The sequence below is a fragment of the Apostichopus japonicus genome, chromosome 16, assembly GCF_037975245.1.
Source record: "Apostichopus japonicus isolate 1M-3 chromosome 16, ASM3797524v1, whole genome shotgun sequence".
In the NCBI taxonomy this organism is placed as follows: Eukaryota; Metazoa; Echinodermata; class Holothuroidea; order Aspidochirotida; family Stichopodidae; genus Apostichopus; species Apostichopus japonicus.
In genome coordinates, this window is record NC_092576.1 from 15,225,679 (window position 1) to 15,248,610 (window position 22,932).

Consider the following 22,932-nt stretch of genomic DNA (forward strand, 5'->3'; position numbering starts at 1 on the left):
GGCATATAGGCTAACTATATCCAGAGTCCAGTGAATAACAATACAGCAGCTAAGCAGAAGACGCTAGTAGAGTAATTAAATTTCTATGTAATTGCTTTCTACTATCGCTTTCTGAGAATGACCTGTGGAACTACAGTCCAGTAAGACCACTGCCACATTTTTGACGATTTTCGAACCCAAATACGGCACACGCTATTACCATTTCGAGTGATTTATGTCAACGTTATCACTTAAGTTATGTCAAAGACGTAGTGTTTGTATTACGCGACGGTACTCTCTTGCCGAACAAGCAAAGCTATACCAGTTGGATGAACGGCTTCAGAATATGTGGATATGACGTCTTTCTCCCTACTTCAATTTATATGGGATTATGAGAGCAAATAATAGATGGCGCACTTCCCAAACACGACATTTCCTCAGAAATACAATACAAAACTACGATCCTTATTTAAATGAACTCGTTCAATGAATATAATTAAAAACATTGTAATGAATCCGCGTGATAGAGAAATACAATCTCTGAAGACACGATTTTGTCCTTCGTCGTATTGAAGGACATTGCAAATGGTCGTGTTGGAACTTTAATTAACGGTTTTTAACAGCCTGAAAGCTTTAGAGATCAAAAACTGCATTGTGGTTTCGATGATGTAACATGAGCAGTTTTCTTCATGAATCTGACGTAATGTATAGTGAGGGTGTACATGTTTACACGGGTTTCACGATTTGACCTCTGATGACCCCTATAACTTTTGACCTCCATAAAAAACAATAGGCTTGTTAAACTCAGTGTGGTACTTCTACACATTAAATAAGTGGTCGGCCCAGGCTTCCAGTATTGGGATATCGTGATTACAAGGTTTTCACAATTTGAACCCTGGTGACCCCAAATGTCCTATCCCTCCACCAACAACAATAGACTTTTTGTACTTAATGTGGTTCTTCTACACACTACATACGAAGTATGTCCATGATTCCCATCTTGAGATATCGTGTTTACAAGGATTTCACAATATAACCCCTGGTGACCCCAAATGACCTTTGACCTCCACTAAAAACAATAGGCCTCTTGCACTTAATGTGTTACTTCTACACACAAAATATAAAGTTGGTCTGACCCACACTTCTTGAAATTTCGTGTTTACAAGCTGGGCGTCACAAGCGCACTCACGCATACACACACACTCGCACACATATTTGTGTTTCATTCAGACCGAGGACCCCATTGTATTTTCCATTGTTCAAATCCACGTACCCTAACTTTGACAATACCCCATACAATAGAATTCTTCCGAGGACGTGGTGATTCTTTAGAAATCACAACCGAGGACCTGAAATTCTTTTGTTCAAGTCCTCGGTCTGAGAGCAAAACAAACGCATACACACGTAATCATAATTGCAAAGGTTACGATTATCATCGAAACCAAAATCACAATTATTAAGAAGTAAATTTCCGTAAACAAATCACTTACTTACAACTCATAGGCAGGGGCACCAAACAGATTATAAAGATATATGCAGAACTGACACTTCAAATTTCCCAGCATCTAAATAACGTCCGAACACGGGCACCAATTGTACTTGTGCTAAACGCTCAGAATAAAACCAAGACGGGCCTTACCTTTACCTCCTCCCCGTATGTCCCCTTACTGAGAAACAAATACTTATTAGACATTTGTACTGTAAAGTGCATAAATATATAACATTTCATTTCCATATATAACATTTCGAGAAGTACAGTAACATCGGTAATTTCAGACAAAACGTCAAAATTTCTAAGACATCTTCGAAATGAGTTAAACGTTAAAGAATGTTATATGTTGTATTAAAAATGTTTTGATAACAAGAGCATAAGGAATATTTACAAGGGAGCAGCGCTGTCCTAAAAATGTTAAGTGGTCCAATTTACACACACACATTATTGTTGCCAAAAATATCACAAATCAACCGTTGGTCCTTTTGAGAACCTGTTGAGGAGCAGGTGACTGATATGAGCAAGAGTTGGCTTTTTTTTACAGAACTCACAGAATCATCCTAACTGTACTTATTAAGAATTTTAACAAACCTTGATCTCTAATAACTTCGCACACAAAGGTTGCAGAGGATTCAACTTATGGACAAATTAGATCGGTATATGGCCACGAAAATTAAACTACTCAACTTGAAAGAAACTAATACAGGTCACTGGAGGTCAACCTTAGGACAAAGGTCACCCAAATACAGGTGGACTATTGGATTACAATAGCGTAACTCCCAACCTTGATGGACATTTTGTTCTCAAGTTATTGCAAATATACTAGTTTTTGACCCCTAATTGACCTGTGTTGACCTTGGGTAATACGACCGTTATGTTTGGAAACGATCCCTTACCCCATTCACAACTACTTCTAAAATATTAACCATGTCGAATCCTGTCAATGGGAGTTATTGCTATTTTAAATATTTTGGTTTCTGGACTCTAACTGACATTTGGTGACCTTCACAGGCACCAAACACAATATGGTACACCTTCTCTCTATTGCGGATCTATATACTAAGTTTGAGTTAAGTACAATTTTCCCTTGTTGATTTACAGTGTACCCAAGCAAGCGTCACCAACACACGAGTCAACGTGACTACATAGGTTCCTTTTGCTAAAGCAAGGAACTAAGAACTAAAAAAAAATACCACGAATACAAAAATATCTATTTTGTTTCGTTACAGGTGAGCTGCGATTTTAGGTCAACAAATGTGACTTGATATTCCGCTCCTCCTCCCCTCTTTAGAGAGGGAAGGGGGAGCGATTGACATTTATTACGTTAAATGTTCTTTCTGGTAACTTCTTTGGAGGTAAATAGTTTTTTTTTATGACATCTAAGATTACATCTGGACACCGTTGTAGTTCAGTACATAACGTAGTCACACAGTCCATTATGATAGTTTCACATTGGACACGTAAAGTCAAAACAATAAGCAATTCGAACGGAATGTGAACATGGTAATATTGAGAAGTGACAATTTCAATGAATCATATGTCGAAGTTGATTTGTCGGTGGATGTGATATTAATTTTGTCAAAGTAAGAAATGCAAACATTGTAAGAGTTATATCTCAAGATGGTGTATATATAATCGCACATTATATATTGAGAACAAGAATTGGTGTTAAGCAAGTGCTGACGGTCTTGGCTTACATCTGTCTTTGTGAGAAACACTTCCTGTTATGGTTGCAAAAATGGTATGACGTAATGTTTGTTCTTTATACCTGTATTTCTATGTTTGTGATTGTATTCTTACTATTCTATATAGCTTGTAAACACGTTATTTGGTGAAACGATAATTACCTGATTTTTCGATGCAATATCTAGTATTTGTATCGTAGATCTCTGTAGTAGTTTACTATCTTCCTTCTTAATGTCTGTTCTTACAGTCGAAACTATATCAGAAACTGATTTTAGAAATATATCAGTTTTGTCTTCCTCTTCTAGCATGCACAGAATTGCGAACTTTCTACTTTCTTTTTTCTCCTGCAGGTATTGGATAACTTTCTGCCCGGCAATTTTGTTAATTCCACACGCAAATCTGTACAAATACTGCAGGTCAAAAGGATCTAAATTTTGCAAAAGCTCGTCGATACAAACATTATTTCCACCAGATAATTCTTCTGCAACGTAATGTGCAGCATACCACTCACAAACGGTTTTGTGATAAAAATGAACCTCTGTATTGTACTGAATATGAATTTGTGCGTTTGGTGAATCCGCGATATTTAATTCTTCTTCTTCCACGAATATACCAATACGAAGATACTGATCGTAAAAATCATGTCCTAGCTGATTGCGAAGCTGCTCACGATTCCAAACAAGATTCTGGTTCTTTCCACTCAAAGCTTCAAAAGCGAGTTTGTCTAGTACTTTGTGTTCTTTTTCTAATAACTCAAAATTTGTTACATTTTCGTCTTTCATTTTATTCTTCATATGACTGTGAAAACAGGATATCATATACCGGAAAAAACTAGTAACAGAATTGAATGTTAAAGAATGTTCGTCTTTGTTAGCCATGTGCGCAAACATAACAAAGAATAGAGGAACCTGACAGAGGTCATCAAGAACGGGATTTTCCTCCAATTTCCTCATGATTCTATCCACTGCTTCTCCATATGTTCCAACAACAGCCTTTTCAACATACCTTCTACGCGCCTCTTCCCCGAAACCTGTAAGCCGAACACGGTCGGAGTGAGGTGCAAAATCGGTTGGAACACAAGATGGTCTTGTAGTTAGAATGACGTTAAATCTCCGAAACATATTTTTCTTCATGATGTGATAAATGTCTGTTTCTGTACTTTCTTGATCGGGATACTCGTCAAAGCCATCCAGTAAAACCAACACAGATTTCATTTGCTTCAATATTTCTTGTATATCTTCCTCACTTATATCTGAATCCCTCGGTAGAATGAATTGTCTAATCGCACTAAAAATAGATTTAACACCTCCAAGTTGCCGTAGACGTAAATAAATAATAACGTCTACTTTCTTTAACGGTGATGTAGATAGAGATTTGCACCAGTCATAAAGTAACTGTAAAGTCAATGTTGACTTGCCGTATCCAGGTTCACCTTCAAGAATCTGTCGCTTTGTTTTTAAACAGTTTTCTTTGACTAATTCTTGGTAGGATGACAATTTACCCCATTGTGCCTTTCCTCCAGATATACCTGTCATGTATTCAATACCGCCCTCAACAAATACCCTGTCCACGCAATACATCCTATCCTTAATGTAGGGGATTGGTTGCACAGAATCGTAAAATATTTCATACTTGGATTTTAATTGTCCGATGAAGGCCTCAGCTTTCTCCGAGTAATCTGTGATAAGAAGAATCATGGTTAGCAAATTTCAAATATATTGACTGGTTAATAATTTATAATACAATGTATCAAATGTTACCCTTTTTGACGGGCAGTGTCACTTTGAATTAAGCAGACTATTTAAAATAAGGAGTTCAGATAAATACACAATAACAACATATCCATCGATGACGTGTGTTAGATATCCTTTGGTAGAACGACGTGACAAGTATTATTAAAATCTCATCCACCAGAATAGAGTGTGTCTATGTGTATACTCATAATTTAGCTATAATGAGCGGAATCTTTGAATCATGTAAGATTACATAATTATCACTACAATACAGTGTATATGATGTGAGGTGCTTACAAAATGTTGATCACATCGCGACAAATTACATGTTCTTTGTTTTGTTAGTGTAATGCATATTACCAATTAACGATATTAACGTCAAGTTAATATCTTTTGCAACACATACCATTTTCCATCACTGCGATACCCTGTGAAAAAAAACATTCCAATGGTTTTAATATACTTTAACGATAACATAAAGTCTGATATTTTGCATCAATAATACTTCCTATAGCGATATCCGCTTTATACGTTTTGAATTTGATATGGAGCTAAGTGTCTAAAATGTGTTGAACTTAATGGAGGTTGTTTGACACACATTGTATAATTACCGACATGACGTATCGTTGTGTCGTTTCGCGAAGTGTTTTGCAAGCAATAATATTCTACATCATGACTGTTGGTTGCAAGAGGGACAACAGCAATATTTCCAACGACGCCGAAGTTGCATTTATCGCATATATGTATCGTATGTGTGGAGAACTAAGGTTTTGTTATAGTATCGTATCACATCGTTAATTGTCATACATGGTGCAAACGGCGCTTCAGTGTATAATGAATACTTACTTACATCTTTTGATGATGAAAGCGATTATACAGATTGAAAACAATAAAAATTACCAATTAACTCCAGTCAAGAAACGCAAAATGAGTAACCCTGTGTTCTGCTTTAAGAATACAGTGACTGCCTACTTCAGTTATTAAAAGAAAGTAAATTAATAAACATTACCTCATTTTCTGTATCTCCACGCTTAAATCGTTTCATTTTCATTTTCCTCGCTGAAAAGAATACGAAGATTTATTAAAAATCCTGATGTAGAATATTGTGGGTAGTTTAAGATGTTGTCAAGGGAAAAAAATGCTTACTTGACTAACATTGTTTGTGTGTTAATCTTACAAATAACAATTTTCGGGAAAAAAAAGTTCAGATCTCGTACAGAAAAACACAATGCTATTATTGTGGCTCAATTTGACCTTAAAAAACCGCGAAATAAACAATTGATCTTCCGTTCTAATTATATAAAGAAACACATCAGGAATAAGTTTAGTGTATCAAAAAAGAGCTCTTGTTATCCTAAATATTTCACTGTTATGAAATTATTATCTTGATAAAGAGTTGTGCAGTGTTCAATCTACCAGAAAGAAACTTGAAAACGATTGTTTGTGCAAACGTTATGACTTTCTTTACACGGTGGACACTTACTTTAATCAATGAATAAATATATTTACTTTCAGAAAGTGCACGGTACATATTAGTATCCCTATCAACAAGCTTCCTATGTTGACATATGTGACTACGTCTAGTATTCTATGTTTCCAGGTATTGTTGTTGTGTTGAAAAATACAGATATACACATCAAACTAAAATATGTATAACTCGTGTTACATTAATAGTAATATGTACCTCTTATTTTGCATACAATCACCACAACGGCTGTGATGATGATCACCGTGACCAATACGGCAATTATGGTTATTGTGGAGGCGTTTGATCTCTGTTCTGTGGAAAGCACTATGAATAAAACAAAAATACGGAAATAATAACAACAAGTAATCATGAATAGACTTCTCAAAGCTGCACATTTAACGCAACGTGTATTAACTTACCATTTGGAAAGAGCAGATCAACCTTCGTAGAAAGGCTGAATAGCTCAGCATTTTCTCCTACAGCGCGACACTCGACGGTAACTTTATTTTGAGTTGTTAGAGTAAAGTCAAAATTAACTGTCAGAGATATATCATACAAGTCGCTGATCTGTGTCACCGTTAATTGGTGTTGTGTAAAGTCAATGGTTGTTTCCTCTCGAAAGGCTCTCCATTCAAGAGCCACTTTAGGTCTTATTCCCAGCACCGAGCAAGTCAAAACGTCCTGAGGTTGTTTCTCCAGGACGCAATATTGTTGGTGATTGCACCCATCTATGAAGGGAAAAACTGGAGTTGGATCAACTGAAAGGAAATAATACATCAAATAGATTAAATGTTTGTATATTTGGTGTTAGATTTCGAGTATTTTGATCCCATAACTTATAAAAGGTAAAATGGATACAGCATGAAGATGTCAAACCATGTGCTCAAATGAACAAATATCCTGTGATACTGCATTCCATGATAACGAATTAAGGATATGTCTAAGAGTTTAACATTACATTGCAGTATGAGTATAAGCTGTGTATTGCCACATACTGGGACAAGGCATGACACACGTCCAGGTATCTAGATACATACGTCAGCTTGATTTGTCTATGGAAGTTTAGTTGCGACTGTAGTGTAAACTATTAGACTACATCTTTTACGAGGAAGAACAGTTTCGCCACAATTTTCCCGAAGTATTGATACACAAACAGACATTATCAGTATCACATAGACAATTCCTATTAGAGACTGTAAGTTGTTCATGGGAGATTTTAATTATCTTCACTCCATATAGATTTGACTTATACTGACATGGATAGTGTTATTGGCTCATTGATTGTCTGATAGCAATAAAAAAACAGGGAACTGAAAATCAAAACAAACAGGTATGTGGGCAAGATAAATATCGATAAAGCCCATAACATGGCCGTCGTTGACACTGATTCTGATCTTGCATAGTAACAGTTTGATAATTTGATGAAACAAAGTATTATGAAAATTGGGAAATTTATGCCAATACCCATGTAATTATGCTATTATGGTGATACAGTAGAGACTGAGAAGCATAACAGATAAAATGATATAAACCATCTTACCCATCACAAGCACATCGTACAACACAATGCCGCCACTGACACCGTTATCGTAAACACAAGCGTAGAGTCCTTCGTGTTCTACCAAAGTGTTCTGTAAAGAAAGACTGCCCTCATCACCTAGCTTGTATTCCTTGTTGCTGATTTTTGTGTGATTACTTTTCTCAAAGATGCTAACATAAAGGGTTTCAAAAGCATCTTGTTGAGGTGACCACTTCCAAACGACTATGTTTAATCGAAGGTCTGTACAGGATAAATTCATCGGTGAATGGATCTTTAAATATATTCTAATGGGAGTTGCCAAGGAAGTGTAATCTATCTCTTTTTCAACCAAAAAGTCTTTTTCTTCTTCCACCAAATTCAGTGGTACACTATTTGCTCGACAGACCAGAAGACTTAAAACAGATGACTCCCCGAAAGAGAACGTTGCTGTAACATGTGATGTATATGTCACGTTATTAGTTGTAAAATTAATATAGTTTGATGGTAGGATGCGATCGCCACCATGAGTTCTTATCGTCCAACTCAATTTGACTGCGGGACGGCTATCTCTAACAAAGCAGTTAACCTCAACGGAATCGGCTGTCGACTTAATACAGGTAGTACCGTATGTGTTTGAACACTCCTCGATGGCCGGAATGGTTATAGCTGGTTTCACTATTAAAAAAGAACATTGAAGAATACATTTTCTTGTACTGATCACATTGATTATTGATAAACACGTGACTGTATCTGAAATATATTGAACGACGATGAATGTTGCATTGAGTTTCCAGGTGAATTACAATTTCTGCATCTTTGGGTGAACATTTTATCCTATAGCAGTTTTGACAATTTCAATTAAGGGACATTTTCATGAATGCTGTTCAGCTACTTAAATGATCCCATATTAAAACTTGAGATAACAAAATCATTCACTAAATTGTTAAAAATGTATACATCATTCAACCAATGGGAAAAACAATATCATATAATGTGGTCCAGTACTGTCACATGCACGTTATAACTTAGATAGGTGCCATTCAGCACAAACATAGGCAGTAGTATCCAGCTTGTAGTGCGACCTCTGCTCGACAGTGCACCAAATTACCTCACTACGGAAATCATGGAGAGACATGACATACAAAGACCGATAAAGGAAATTAGTTTAACCGTTATATCCATATCGTTAATACATTACAGTTTTTTTCGGTAAAAAATATCAATACGAAAAATACAGCATTACGCGATGTCCTTATGGTGTCAAATGTCAGGAGATATCAGGATATGTATACACCATGCAGTATGATTAAAATCTACTAACATTATCATTTCACGTTTTTTTTTTACGTTTTACAAGCCCGAAGTCTGGTTTTTGCTTTGATCTTTTGCTGTACTAAGTAAAACGGAATAATATGTTATATCGCTTTACATGAAGCAATCGCCCCTGGGCTGGACATACTTGACCTATCGGATCTTGTTCATAGCAAGCAAATACACGCTTCCTGGGTCAAGCACTTAATTCAGTGTACCGATCTGTGATATATACATGTAGTCAGTACTGTGCCGCTATAAGTGAGACATTTGTTCGGCAACATACCTAATGACATAACTACACGAATGTGGGAAAGACACGACTTATTCACAAAGACCGGTGAAGAAAAATACCGTATTATCCAAATAATATATTAACAGTTCTACTTTCTCTTTAAAAACGAAGAAAAATACCGTTTTAACTAATGCCACTACAAACCAGAACAACTGTATTTGTATACAAACACGTGTCATTGTAGTGTGCAGTGAAGGTGAAAGTTAGTTAGTTGTTGATATTCAATGGAGTGGTCTTTGTTACTGCAACCCGTTTGAAGTTATTTCGGTCACAAAAAATAACCAGTTCAGTGTTTGGTCCATTAACTAGGCTACACCAATGCTAGGCTATATTGTGTGATGTTTCTAGACAGTACTCTAGCTAACATACACCTGCAATATAAACGAATATATGATGACTAAAACCATCACAACCGAGCTGTCAATCACGAATCACGCCTGTTTCGGATGTGACAGAGCATACACAGAGTCCTGGACAGTGATTGGTCAAATTGAACAACACGTAACTGCACCCTGTTTAGTTAGCGAAATTTTACGAAAGTACCGTGGTTCAAAGAAAATCTAATAGACGATTAATCTAACGAATAAATATAGACTTTCATTCTATCATTGCAAATGTAACACCCTCCGGTCTATTCAAAACTGCTTGGTCGATTTCCTGGCCCTGCCAAACACGGCCATACTATACAATGCCAAGCCACAAAAATAACGTTACAAGTGCCTATGTTGCAAGAGCTGAATTAGTACAGATAACGCCAGTCGTTGCGGATAAATAAGATTAATATTTGTTGCAGGATGTTGTTTACTAAAATACGTTAAAATGTTACCGATCTTGCTTAATTCGAGAACAACGAACCAAAGTAGATAATTGTACGCATTGTTTTGAAGAAGTTTGCTGCACAAGGGGAGCTATTTTCTTAACGTGTGCAGAATTAACTGCTCGCCGCCACAAATCTTTGCAAATCTGGGTCTGGATTTTTACATGCATGTATTTTGTGCATGTACTTTGAAGTCCTTCCGCTTACCTTGATTTGACCTGACATACATTACACTCTTTGATCATATTTACATGTATGCAGCAGAAGCTTTCTTTGCCATTGTCTGGAAAGTTACTCGTTTTTGTGCAATACCACTTTAACCTTTTTTTTTATATTATGATTTCCTGTTTGAAACTGGAATTTGGAGTAGAGGCCTAGAGGCGGTGGGGAGGGGGCATTTTCGTTGTTTTACCCAATTTGGATAAATTTCATAGTACATTCTTATTATAATATATATGTCAGATGTACTAAGTAATAATTGTTTAAAATGTTACTGGTATTGTAACAATTGAAGGGAATGTGCTCTGTTTCTTTCTAAAAGTGTTTTGTTTTAGTCTTGTCCTAATGTTTCACTAAACCAGTAATGCTTGTTCTGCTATCTTTTCAGTATCGTTTCTTATTTTAGTGTACCTGACATGTAACCAACATGGTAGTATCTTTTAGAACACTGACAAATATGAAGCCACAATTTCCTTTTTTTTACAGAAAAAGAAACAACTCCGCAACCTGCCAACAACCAAACAAATATTTCAAATGCACCTCCTGCCATATCCATCGACCAAACCTTGCCAATAAAAGTGTGCTACGAAAGTGAACTGTGAAGCCAATTTTTGGCAAGTCGGAAAGACTATAAATAATACTGAAAAGAAAAGGTTTCAATCTTATTTTTAACCAACTGAAAAAAAACCCACCTCCGGCCCCGCCCCCACCCCCGAAAAATTGAAATAACAATATAGTGAGCTGTTTTCCCAGTCATTTAGGGATACATTTTGTGTAGGCATCAACTAGTTAATTCACTTGTAGGTATTTTACAGTACAGGCTTTTATTTCAAAATGTTTCAATTTCCAGAAAGAAAATTTTTCTACAGTATGTGAAACTTAAGCACATATATGTATGAGTGAATGGACATGATTGCTTTTACCAATTTTGAGCTAGCAAATCAGCTCTATCACCCACCATCCGTTTCATAATAGTTGTTACCGAATAAGAGTAAACATGAAATTGCTTATACACTTTAAACATTCTCACATCCTAATGCTGAAGCTAAATTCATCGGGTATAAATCAAAGAGAATATAAATATTTTGAGACGATTTGATATATTTGACCTTTTGACCCCTTAATGCACTGCCATTGAATATTGCAAGTTCCACTGTGAGTTTGTGTGAAGCAGATAAACGCAATAATATCAACTCTTTGAAACATATTTAATCTCCTGAATGATTGCATGTTTTGTTGAAGACCTATATATATCAATCAAAGAAAAACCAAAAACTGAACTAATATTGACCAAACCGTGTTCACCACAAGAATAGCATTGGAGCTCTGAGATTACTTGTAGCTTTAGGAGTTTAGGAGTTATCATGTTTACAATGTTTTCAAACTCCCAAGTATGAAGTTCAAGAAAGATGTACTATTTTAATTAACATGTTTACAAGGTTAACAGACATTGGCCTCTTTTGACCTCAACGATCTTTGAAATTCGCAGATAAGAATAGCGTTTATTTTAATCAATACGACGGACCCACATACCAAATATGAAGTTAATCCACCTTTAATTTTGCTTTCTATATCGTGTTTACAAGCAAGTTTCACTTACAAACACCCATCCACACAGGGCCAATTTCAAGTAAAACATAATTACATTGTTATTAATCTACTTAATTTACTTTATTGTGTGGGAGCGGTTATTTAATAATAATTGCTGATGTCATTTTTTATAAGATATTTAATTTTCCGTTCTCACACTTTACAGTAGGTTTTCCATAATTAAAATATGAAAGCTACATACCGGTTGTTTGCACACAGATATTCTTCGAAATTCTAAAACCCGAAATGGAGATTGCCGTTGATACTCGGTATACAGATTCATGGCTCGCAGTCACGTTATTTATAAGTAACGATCCGTTAGGATAAATATCAAATTCTCCAGATTCGTAGCCATCTCCACGTTTGTCATCATCATGAAGTAATAAAAGGGTCTTTCCTTCGTTAACATTGACCCAAGCTATGAGTGCCATAGAACTTCCATTACAGGAACACAGAATGAGTCCCACTGTACCAATTTCAACATACTGTGTCTGTGCGCATTCCGTAACTTCTGCCGAAGTTGCTGTACAGGAGAAAATGGAATGTGCTATGTCATAGTTCTCGAACTCAGTAGCGGTTTCATTTACGTAAGGCGTTAAAGTTATTCAATTAAGAAAGCATGAAAATCAACAGATTAAAGAACAAGGATATCCAGAGGGAAATCCCTTCCAGCGGTTACTTGCCTTTAAATGCATTATATATGCATCATAATAGTAGTTTGCAAGCTAATAATGGCTGTAGTTAATACTGCAGAGGGAGAACACTTACAAATCTAAACAGATCCAGTGCTTACATGGTTTGATGGCAGAATCGTGTCACATATTTCGACAGCGATCAAAGAAAGACAAAGGGTCATTGTTTGTTGTTAATAATTTGTTTTGCTTACTCTCAAAGAGCTGAAGTTGCCTTTTTAATACTTACCCTGGTGAGATTCATTTTATATTTTGACCTCTGCTGACCCAATATGAACTCTGACCTCCACCCATCATAAAAGGGCTCTTGTACTCTTAAAAATATGAGCTATGTAATGTAAGCTTGAGATCGTCTGTAGAAGGTTTGTGTTTGTTAGGATTTACAGACAATGGCATTAGACCTCCACGAAAACATAAAACAACAAGGTCCTTTTACTGCTTACAGGTACGCAACATGCAATATATGAAAGCCAATCAAGTTGTCTCTGGTTGTATCGTGTTTACAAATATTTCAAGTTTATTAAGGCTAACCTACCATGAATCTTTAAGACCAGTATTTTAAGTGAAGGTTCTGGAGATAGTATTCTTGAGATGTTCATATTTGCCCTCTGCTGAACTCAAATGAACTTTGACCTCACCAACAACATTCACCTGTACTCAATATGGCAAATCCATATACCATGTATGAGAAGCATCCATGATTTCTACCATGAGATATCATGTTCAAAAGCTTTTCAGAGTTAGACGGCTGTTGACCCAGAGGACGTTGACCTCCGCTAAAAGCAATACAACTTAATAAATAAATCCACAATTCTGCATAAAAAGGATGAGAAGTATCCATGCCTCGTATCTTGAGATATCCTGTTTTCAGTGTTTGACATCTGGTCACCTCAGATGATGTGTAATCGCTACCAAAACGATTGGTTCTTCTACTCATTATGATGCATAAACATGCCACGTATAAAGGGTATTCGTAGTTCATATCATGAGATATCATGTTTACAAAGTTTTCACCTATTGACCTATGGTAACCTCGGATAATTTTTAACTTTGTAGAAGAAAATAAGGTTCTTCTACTCACTATAATGCATCTACATGCCTATTATAACCAGAATGCAAAACTGCATTGTGGTTTTGATGATGTAACATGAACAGTTTTCTTCATGAATCTGACGTAATGTATAGTGAGGGTGTACATGTTTACAAGGGTTTCACGATTTTACCTCTGATGACGGAAATGACCTTTGACCTCCACCAAAAACAATAGGCTTCTTCAACTCAGCAAATATGAGGTCGGCCCAAGCTTCGACAATTGAGATATCGTGATTACAAGGTTTTCACAATTTGACCCCTGGTGACCACAAATGACCTTTGCCATCCACCAAAAACAATTGGCTTCTTTTATAGAACGTGGTACTCCTACATAACAACTATGAGGTTTGCCCATGATTCCCTTCTGGAGATATAATAATAATAATAATCAGCAGTTATTTCTACGACGCTTAAGCGACCACAAATGTGGGAGAAGCCCGCAAGGGCTTATGGATTACAACTTACACGTCGGGTGGCTTCCAATTCAAGCTTTTAACTCAAATTTGGAATCTTTTCAATTTAGAAAGTCATTTCAGATGGGAAAACCGTAGAATGCTCTTGGATGAAAAACCCACCTTACTATGACCCGGCCTGGAATCGAACCCCGAACCTACCGATTGCTAAGCCTCATTGATTCAAATGCCACCGCCTTTATCCACTCGGCCACAGCACAGGTTTACAAGGTTTTCACAATTTGACCCTTGGTGACCAAAAATGACATTTGACTTCGCCCAAAACTATAAGCTACTTGAACTTAAGGTGGTACTTCTACTCACTGCAAATGCTACCCTTCTTGAGATACCGTGTTTACAAAGTTTCACAATTTGACCCCTTGTGACCCAAAATGATGTTTGACTTCGACCAAAACTATAGGCTACTGGTACTAAATGTGGTACTTCTACTCAATAAGTATGAAGTTGACCCAGCTTTCTCTTTTTGAGATATCGTGTTTACAAGGTTTTCACAATTTGACCCCGGTGACCCTAAATGACCTTTCACCTCCACTAAAAACAACATGCTTCTTGTACTGAATGTGGTACCCCTACACACTAACTATCAAATTGGTCTGACTTTTCCTTCTTGAGATATCGTGTCTACAAGTTGGGCGTCACAAACGTACTCACACACACACATACGCCATCATGAATGCAAACCAAAAAGTATCCAAGGCTCCTTAATTGATATATCATGTTTACAAAGGTTTCCAGTGTTTAACCTCTTTTGAACTCAGATAAACGTTGACCTAAACCGATTCAATAGGGATATCCTACTCAATAAGGGGCATAGGCCTAAACATGCCACATATGAACTGTTTCCATGAATCTGATCCTCTGATATCGTGCTTACAATCTGGGCGTCACTCACATATACACACCCCGTCATAAATGTATAGGTTTCTCTTGTTATTGAAACCAAAAATGGAAATACGAAAGAGGTGCACAGTTGTAACATGCTTAACATCTTATATACAGCCACGATAGTGCAGCTACTCGTACGTACGTGTAATAAATGTTTCTCCACTTTTCACACGATTACTACTCACCTGAAGATAGTGTAAGTAATATCGTCAATGCTATAAGGAATCCTGTGTCGAGAATCGCCATGTCTTCTCATACGCCAGAATCTAAAAATAGAATGAGCATACGTAACGGTGACCGTAAATGAAACGTTCAATTTCAAGGTTACAAGATAAAGCGAAAGGCCAGTTTGTATGTCGTTGTTTATAGAGGTAGCATTATAACTTGGTTTTTTAAGCGTTCATAATTTATAGCTGGGCTGTGGGACGAACATGGTAACTCATCTTACAGCTCCCACAATAAGAAATGTTAAGCTGTTAAAGTAATGAAGTCCGAGAAAACCATTGACAAATGATATAGGTGGTTATATTGTGTTTGTTCTGATAACGAACGACTAGTGATAGTAGGCTGTATTTTGTTTATTCTGAAGAGTAAAGGGAAAGCAAAGAAAAGGGTCAAAGTGTATTGTAATCCTGTGAAAGATAGCCTAGGAATAACTGGATAACGGTTACAAACCTTAACCGTACCGTGACCGTTTCTACTGATAACTTTATAAAAATCGGGTTATCTCACAGTAAAAGTAGTTTCATAACGATTCTGAAGAGTTCTTCAAAGCCAAGGAGAAAGTTTGAAACTTCCCTTAGTCGAATTTGGTGGTTAAGGTATAAAGAGAAATACGTATTATTACGATGGGCTATATTGTAAAATAACGCCACATCACACATTTGACATTGTTTTTTGCTATTTTTCGGAATAAACCATTTATGTTTCGGTCATCATCATGTGGTCCCATGGGCTAACAATATATATATAGCTTGAAAGAGCAATTGGCCAGTTCTTGTTGAGTCTGTGACTGAACCCTCATCATATACCATTGCGTTACCCGGCCGTGAACTTATATACATAAACCTAGTATTTACTAAAACACAGATAATGCATAGATGCATGTAGTGTACTGGAGGGCTAGGGAGAAAGTGAGCTATCAGATCTGAGAAAATTAAATAAAGAATTATGGGTGCCTAACTCATATTATCATGATGATATGTCCTATAATATTACAGTATTTAATATCATGTCTTTTTTTTTCTTGGGGGGGGGAGGGGTAGCTGATGGTGTTTCAGAGCTGAATGCTTCCACAATCCCCTTACCTCACATAGCTATACCACTAAATTAAATATAAATTATGTGTTCGGCTTGCAATAGGAGTGTGTCAATTATTGTAGTAAGACAATTATTCACATATTCTTGGCAAACAATGGATATATTCCAATTGTCAAACTGAAGTTGGAAGGCACGAAGAAATAAAAGATCATTGCACGCATTCACTGTATCTGTTTCACTGTATAATACTCCTTCAACAACAGAAATTATTAACTCCACACTTCCCTATACTAACAACTCAGCCTAGCCAAAATGAGCAAGTGCTTCGTGTTTGAACTTTTTCGTAAGCCAACTGGTAACAAATTGTGATACGCAAACTTGATTCTCAAAAAACAACTTAATTCTCAAAATAAAATCATTTACTCAGTCACTGATTTTTCTAACAAACTGCATCGGACCTGTCAACATCACGTGACTTTTGACATCTACCAATTCATCTCAAAGTGAAGCCAATTTCAAATGCATGATGCACTATGAAGCGATATCAGAAATCATGCAAAGTGAGGCCATCCCATGTAAGGTACAAAATGAATTCATGTATGCTAGCCATGCATTGTGACGCCATGCACGTATATATGTACTTCTGGTAGTTGAATGTTTGAAATGATTCAGTCTGAGGTTCGTAATATTTATTCTGAGAAGATGTGAACCACTCCTCCGGAGGCTCCGGGTATACGCATCTTTTCTAACCTCACACAAAACAGTCATTCCTAAATAAACCTAACATGTATACCTTATTACGGACCTAACTTTAGATAAATGTGCCTCAGAATACACCATTTGACGTTCAAACCTTGTTATATCTTTCTTTTTGTCTATAAAACTGTTTCGTAAAGTTCTTAATCCAGATAACCACCAAAATGAATGATAAATGTAATCAGACTCATCAGACAGATATGAAATGTTCATGAACGGTGTATGTGTCAAGCTAGTAGCAGAAGGATTACAGTATAACTATCAAAATAATATGCCGTACTTGATCAGTTAGCTGTTTGCTACCACAAAGTTATATTTCCATATGATCATAAATGTTCTGATCAATATAATATTTGATATATTTTGAAGTTGGTGACTAACAATAAATGAAGAGCATCGTGGATTTCAACTGTTAAATCACTTGCTTGGCGTGACCGTCATTTCCGAAGTAATCAGTCACAAACTCTTGATTGTACATTTAATTAATCAGTGATTTATTTCTATACTGCTTGAAAGTACTTAGGGAAAATTGCTTCTCTGCACTCGGATGACAAAGATACCGAGTGAAGATACTTAAACCCGGCTTGCCGCCACAAAACAAATATAATATAATGTAGAACAAGCTACAAGAAAATTCCAGCTGCAAATATTTCTTACAAATATCTTGAAAAACTCTGGTGAAAAACCACCTTCAACAAACACTGGACAGAATATCTCTCAGCACTTTCTTAGCAAAGGTGCTTTGTTTTGACAATAACAGCCTGTCGTACGATGACCGTGGGAAGTTTTGAGGTCAGGTCTTGATGTGTGTAAGATCAAGTGTGCTCAAGTATTCTGTCAGAGTGAACTACCCTGTGTTATCAATTGTAAAGACACTATTAACTGGACTTAACTTGAAACTGGGCAAAACGTCCAATAGCAATGTAGTGTACCTGTAGAATCTTAAGACATTATGTGTTTTCAACCAAAACCTGTAGAGACCTTGCAATTATTATGAGGATCCCACAAGCCACATATGTGATCTGCTGTTGTTCCCTACCTGGAGTTTAATTTTTTACAAGGTTGTATATATTTAACCTCTTATGACATTAAAGGACCTTTGACCTACTCTACAACTAATTTTAAATGCTATACAATATTTCCTAATCTACCAAACTAATATGAAGTATGTGGAAGCTCAGGTTCTAGACATTTTTTTTTTAAATTTGCATGCTTTCCACTTTGCTGACCCTTAGTGACCTCTGACCTCGTTGAAAAACAATAGGGCCCTTTCATTCAATTAACGGAACCACATGCTATACACGATATCTACTGTGTTTACGTTTAAGCTTTTTTTCTTCAAGATTTGACTTCTGCTAACCTAAATGACCTTTGACCTACTCCATAATGCTTCTGAAGATGATGGACTGAGATGTTCATGTTTTGACCTCCGCTAACCGCATATGACAATTGACCTAAACCAAAAACAATAGGTTTCGTTCACTAAATCAGATCAAGCCACATGCCAAATATGAGATACGCTGTGAGTACCTATCTTAAGATATCGTCTTTACAAGCAATGGTGGGTGGTTGTACTGGTCGTTCAAGCGTACACACGTACTTTTCGGAGCCCTTTAAACTCGTTTATTTCTGGGATCGTTTTTTTCATCAAAACACCTTGTGATTCGTTGTGTTGTTTATATGGAGTTATTTATTGTCTGTTCCTGTCATTCTGCATGTTTTTGTGTTCAATCTGAGCGCTTTTTTATATTTTGTTTCAGTGCTGTCTGTGGATTTAGGTCTGTAGCGTCAGTGGTTAGCGAAAAGTGTGGTGGACTTTAAGGAATTATAGAAGCTATTGAAAGCTGTAATTGTGAATGGACTGAAGTCGGGAATAGTAGGACTGTAAGAAGTACAGTTGTAGAAAGGGATTTTTGCGAGGATGTTCCAAATTGTAATGGATTCGAAGTGTTACCTGCTGAGTAGTTGCGTGATGTTGTGGTGATTGTGATGTGATTGCCGATGGTAGTGTGGTTGAAAACAGCGGTCAATGGGGAACGAGAGAAGTAAAAAGGAAGAATGGTATTGTGTTGAGATTCACTAGTACGGTATGTAGACCGAGAGTTCTGCAGGGCGGATAAAGCAAAAAAGGTCAGGGTATATTTGCCAGGTGCCAAATCCAGGATGTCAGTAAAAGGGTAAACAAAATTGTGTCAACTGAGGAGGTGGTTGTGGCTCAGGTAGACACCAATATTGTGCTGAAGGAGTCACTCAACATAATTCAGTCAAGGTATTACGATTTGATGTGTCGAATAGCATCAGCTCGTGCTAAAGTTGTCATCTGTAGTTTATAGCCAAGATTTAACAACAAGGTTCAGTCAGATAAGATTGCAACTTTAATGGTTTATTGCATAGTCTGTGTTCTGACTCCGGCTTCACATTTATTGACATGTGGTCTTGTTTCCAGGGTAGAAGGGATTTAAGTTCGCCAGGGATGGGTTGCACTTAGTTAATACTGGGGCCTCGTTGTTTGGTAGGATGGTGAATTACTCTGTTGAACAGCTATGTTTAAACTAAATTGGAGGGGCCGATGAGGACAGGCATACTTTTGGATAAGGATTATGTTTCTATTTGAGGCAATTATAGGCGTTTTAAAAGCAAGGAAAGAGATAGTCATAACATTTCTAACATTATCAGGAGGCAGACTAAGGTACATAGTTTCAGGGATAAGCTGAAGATTGTCTTTACCAATTCTAGAAGTATTCGTAAAAAAATTGCTGAAGTTACTATGCTTCTTGATGATCTGAAACCTGGTGTGTTTGGTATCACAGAGTCTTGTTTAAGGGAGGACATTGATAGTGCTGAGGTTTCTCACCCAGGGTATGTTGTGTATCGTCAGGACGGAAGGGATACTCATAATGGGATTGGTAGGGGAGTTTTACTGTATCTTACTGATGATATTGTAAGTGTTGAGGAATCTCAGTTGCAAGGTTCTTTTGTAAATTATGTCTGGTGCTAGTTGTTCACAGACAAATCCAAGAGGTCCAGTGATGTTAAAAAATATTGGTGTTGTTTACCGTTCTCCTAACAGCAGCGATGATAATGATGTCTTGCTTTTGGATTCAATTAGAAAGGCTGCTAAAGGTAATGTTGTTATTAAAGGCGACTTTAATTTTCCTGACATAAATTGCATAGATGGTTCCAATGGTAGGAAGGGTAGTAATTTTCTAGATGTTATGCAAGATTGCTTTTTTACATCAGCATGTTACTCTCTCTACTAGGGGGATAATATCCTGGATCTTGTTTTGAGTTCCGATCCAAGCAATGTTGTTGATTTGACGGGTCTAAGAAAACTAGGAACAAGCGACCATGATATACTTGCTTTTGATGTTGTTTGCAAAGTCATAAATTCTGTTAGCAAGGAAAAAATCCCTGATTTTTTCGAGATCAGATACAGAGGCAATTGAAACTTTACTAAAGGGTACAGATTGGATTAATTTGTTAAGAGATATGAGTGCTACTCAGTCTTGGATTTGTTTTGCTGATAAATTAAAGGTCATTATAGAAAATCATGTTCCGTGGAAGAATCGTCGTCGTTAAAGCAGTATGCCTCACTGGATGAATAAGAAAGTTTTTTTTAGATGTGTAATTAGGCAAAAACGTAGAATGTGGAAGTTTTTTAGGAGGAATACATCTTTTGGGCAAGTTTAAAATTGATCAGCTGAAAGAAGAAAGCTTATTCTCTGATGCAAAATTGAATTTCGAAAATAGCATTGCCCTAAAAATTAAAAATAACTCAAAGGCCTTCTTGTCTTATGTCAAGTCAAAACAGAAAGTTAAAGATGCAATTGTTTCTCTTAGGGCACCACAGGCTGATAATATAGTAACTGATCTGTAAGATCTCTGAACAACTATTTTATGTCGGTTTTTACATGGGAACATATGAGTAGTATTCCAGATTTTCAGGGGGGAAGTGATAGTCCTAAGCTGGATACGGTCTTATTTTCGGATGAGGTTGTCATAAAGGAGCTGCTTCGTCTAAATGTTTTTAAAACTTCAGGACGTGATGCACTCCATCCGTATGTGTTGAAGACTTTTGCACAACATTTCTTTCCACTCTCATTGGTTTTTAGTACATTTATGAATGAAGTTTATGTTCCTAAGGACTAGAAATGTGCTAATATTACGCAATTTTCAAGAAGGGTGATAAATATACGCCCTGTAATTATAGGCCCGTTAGTCTCAATAGTGTTGTTTGTAAGGTCATGGAGTCTATTGTTAAAAAGTCTATAGTCAGTCACTTCAGCAGTCAGTCTTTGATCAGAGAGTCTCAACATGGCTTCAAGAAAGGTATTGTCTCACTAATATCCTTGAGTTTATGGAAGATATAACAAGCTCACTAAAAAGGCAGATGTCTATAGATGTTGTGTTCCTGGATTTCCAGAAAGCCTTTGATAAAGTTCCCCACCAGCGTCTTTTACTTAGGCTAAAGAGTATGGGTGTTAATGGGAATTTACTGTCTTGGATCGAGAATTGGCTTGGTAGTAGGAAACAGAGGGTGGTAATTAAAGGCTGTGCTTATTCTTGGCAGGACGTTCTGTTGTGGGTCCCTTGTTGCCGATATAAATGACATAGACGGAGATATTTTGTGTACAGCTAAGAAGTTTGCTGATGACACCAAATTGTATTCTGAGGTCTCTTCCAAATGCGATTCTGAGAAGTTTCAAACGAATTTGGATTATGTTTTTTCCTGGTCTCAGGGATGGTCAATGCTTTTTAATATTGATAAATGCAAGTTGATGCACATTGGTAGTAGTATGTATGATCAAGATTAACTTCAGTTTTTTGAAAGATTACGTAGTAGTTAGGCTTTATAAGCAGTTGATTAGGCCTCATCTGGAGTATGCTGTGCAAGCTTGGAACCCATGTTTTGCTAAGGATATGGAAGTACTTGAAAAGGTCCAGAGGAGGGCTACTGGGATGATTAGTTCTTTAAAGAGTGTTCCTTATTATATGCGGTTACAACTGTTGAATATCACCACACTGTAGCTTAGGAGGTTACGTGGTGACTTGATTCAGGTTTTCAAGATTGTAATTGTTTTGACAATTTATCCTTTACCGACATGTTCATGGTTGCTAATAGTAGTTGTACCAGAGGTCATTGTCTTAAACTCCAAAAGTCACAAAGCAGGAATAATATTCGGCATAACTTTTTTTTCCTAATAGGGTTGTGAATTAGTGGAACGGTTTGCCTGGGAAAGATGTATTTGCAAGTAGTGTCAATGGGCTTAAGAATGATTTGGACAAGCACTTTAAGTATTCCAATCAGGTCTGAGTGTTTGTGTCTTCAATTTTTGTTTCTCCTATAGGGTCCTTGATGTATATTAGATCCTCCTGCAAGCAGGAACTCGCGAAGAAGCCTAATTGGCTTATCAAAGCCGCAAGCTGACCGAAGTCAGTCTCTCACATTCATATTTAACGTCCATGATTATGAATTGTTAATTGTCAACAACTCTGTTGTTGTCCCTCCTGATCCTTTTTTTTCTACTAAACTGAACTAAACTAATGACGTCACATACACGGATAACACACACACACGCCAACTTGACTGCATAGGCTAATTGCCTGCCTTCGGCAATTAACCCAAAACAGATCACACACCGACTGGAGTACTTGTTGCTCGGAA

The 22,932-nt window shown here is 36.8% G+C and overlaps 1 protein-coding gene across 5 annotated transcripts in view; it reads right to left on the reverse strand.

The window, feature by feature from the left end:
• Positions 1–22,932, reverse strand: part of LOC139983699 (uncharacterized) — a 53,357-nt gene that overhangs the window by 29,587 nt on the left and 838 nt on the right. For 4 of the 5 annotated variants that reach the window (XM_071997428.1, XM_071997431.1, XM_071997432.1 and 1 more), the window contains exons 2-9: positions 15,437–15,517; positions 12,312–12,632; positions 7,899–8,552; positions 6,778–7,116; positions 6,575–6,682; positions 5,900–5,949; positions 5,297–5,318; positions 3,319–4,835 (exon numbers count right to left, since the gene is read on the reverse strand). In XM_071997428.1, the coding sequence (XP_071853529.1) occupies positions 3,319–4,835; positions 5,297–5,318; positions 5,900–5,949; positions 6,575–6,682; positions 6,778–7,116; positions 7,899–8,552; positions 12,312–12,632; positions 15,437–15,497 (3,072 nt within the window). In that variant the 5' untranslated portion in view covers positions 15,498–15,517. The remainder of the gene's footprint in view (positions 1–3,318; positions 4,836–5,296; positions 5,319–5,899; positions 5,950–6,574; positions 6,683–6,777; positions 7,117–7,898; positions 8,553–12,311; positions 12,633–15,436; positions 15,518–22,932) is intronic. The other variant, XM_071997430.1, reaches the window with a different exon arrangement.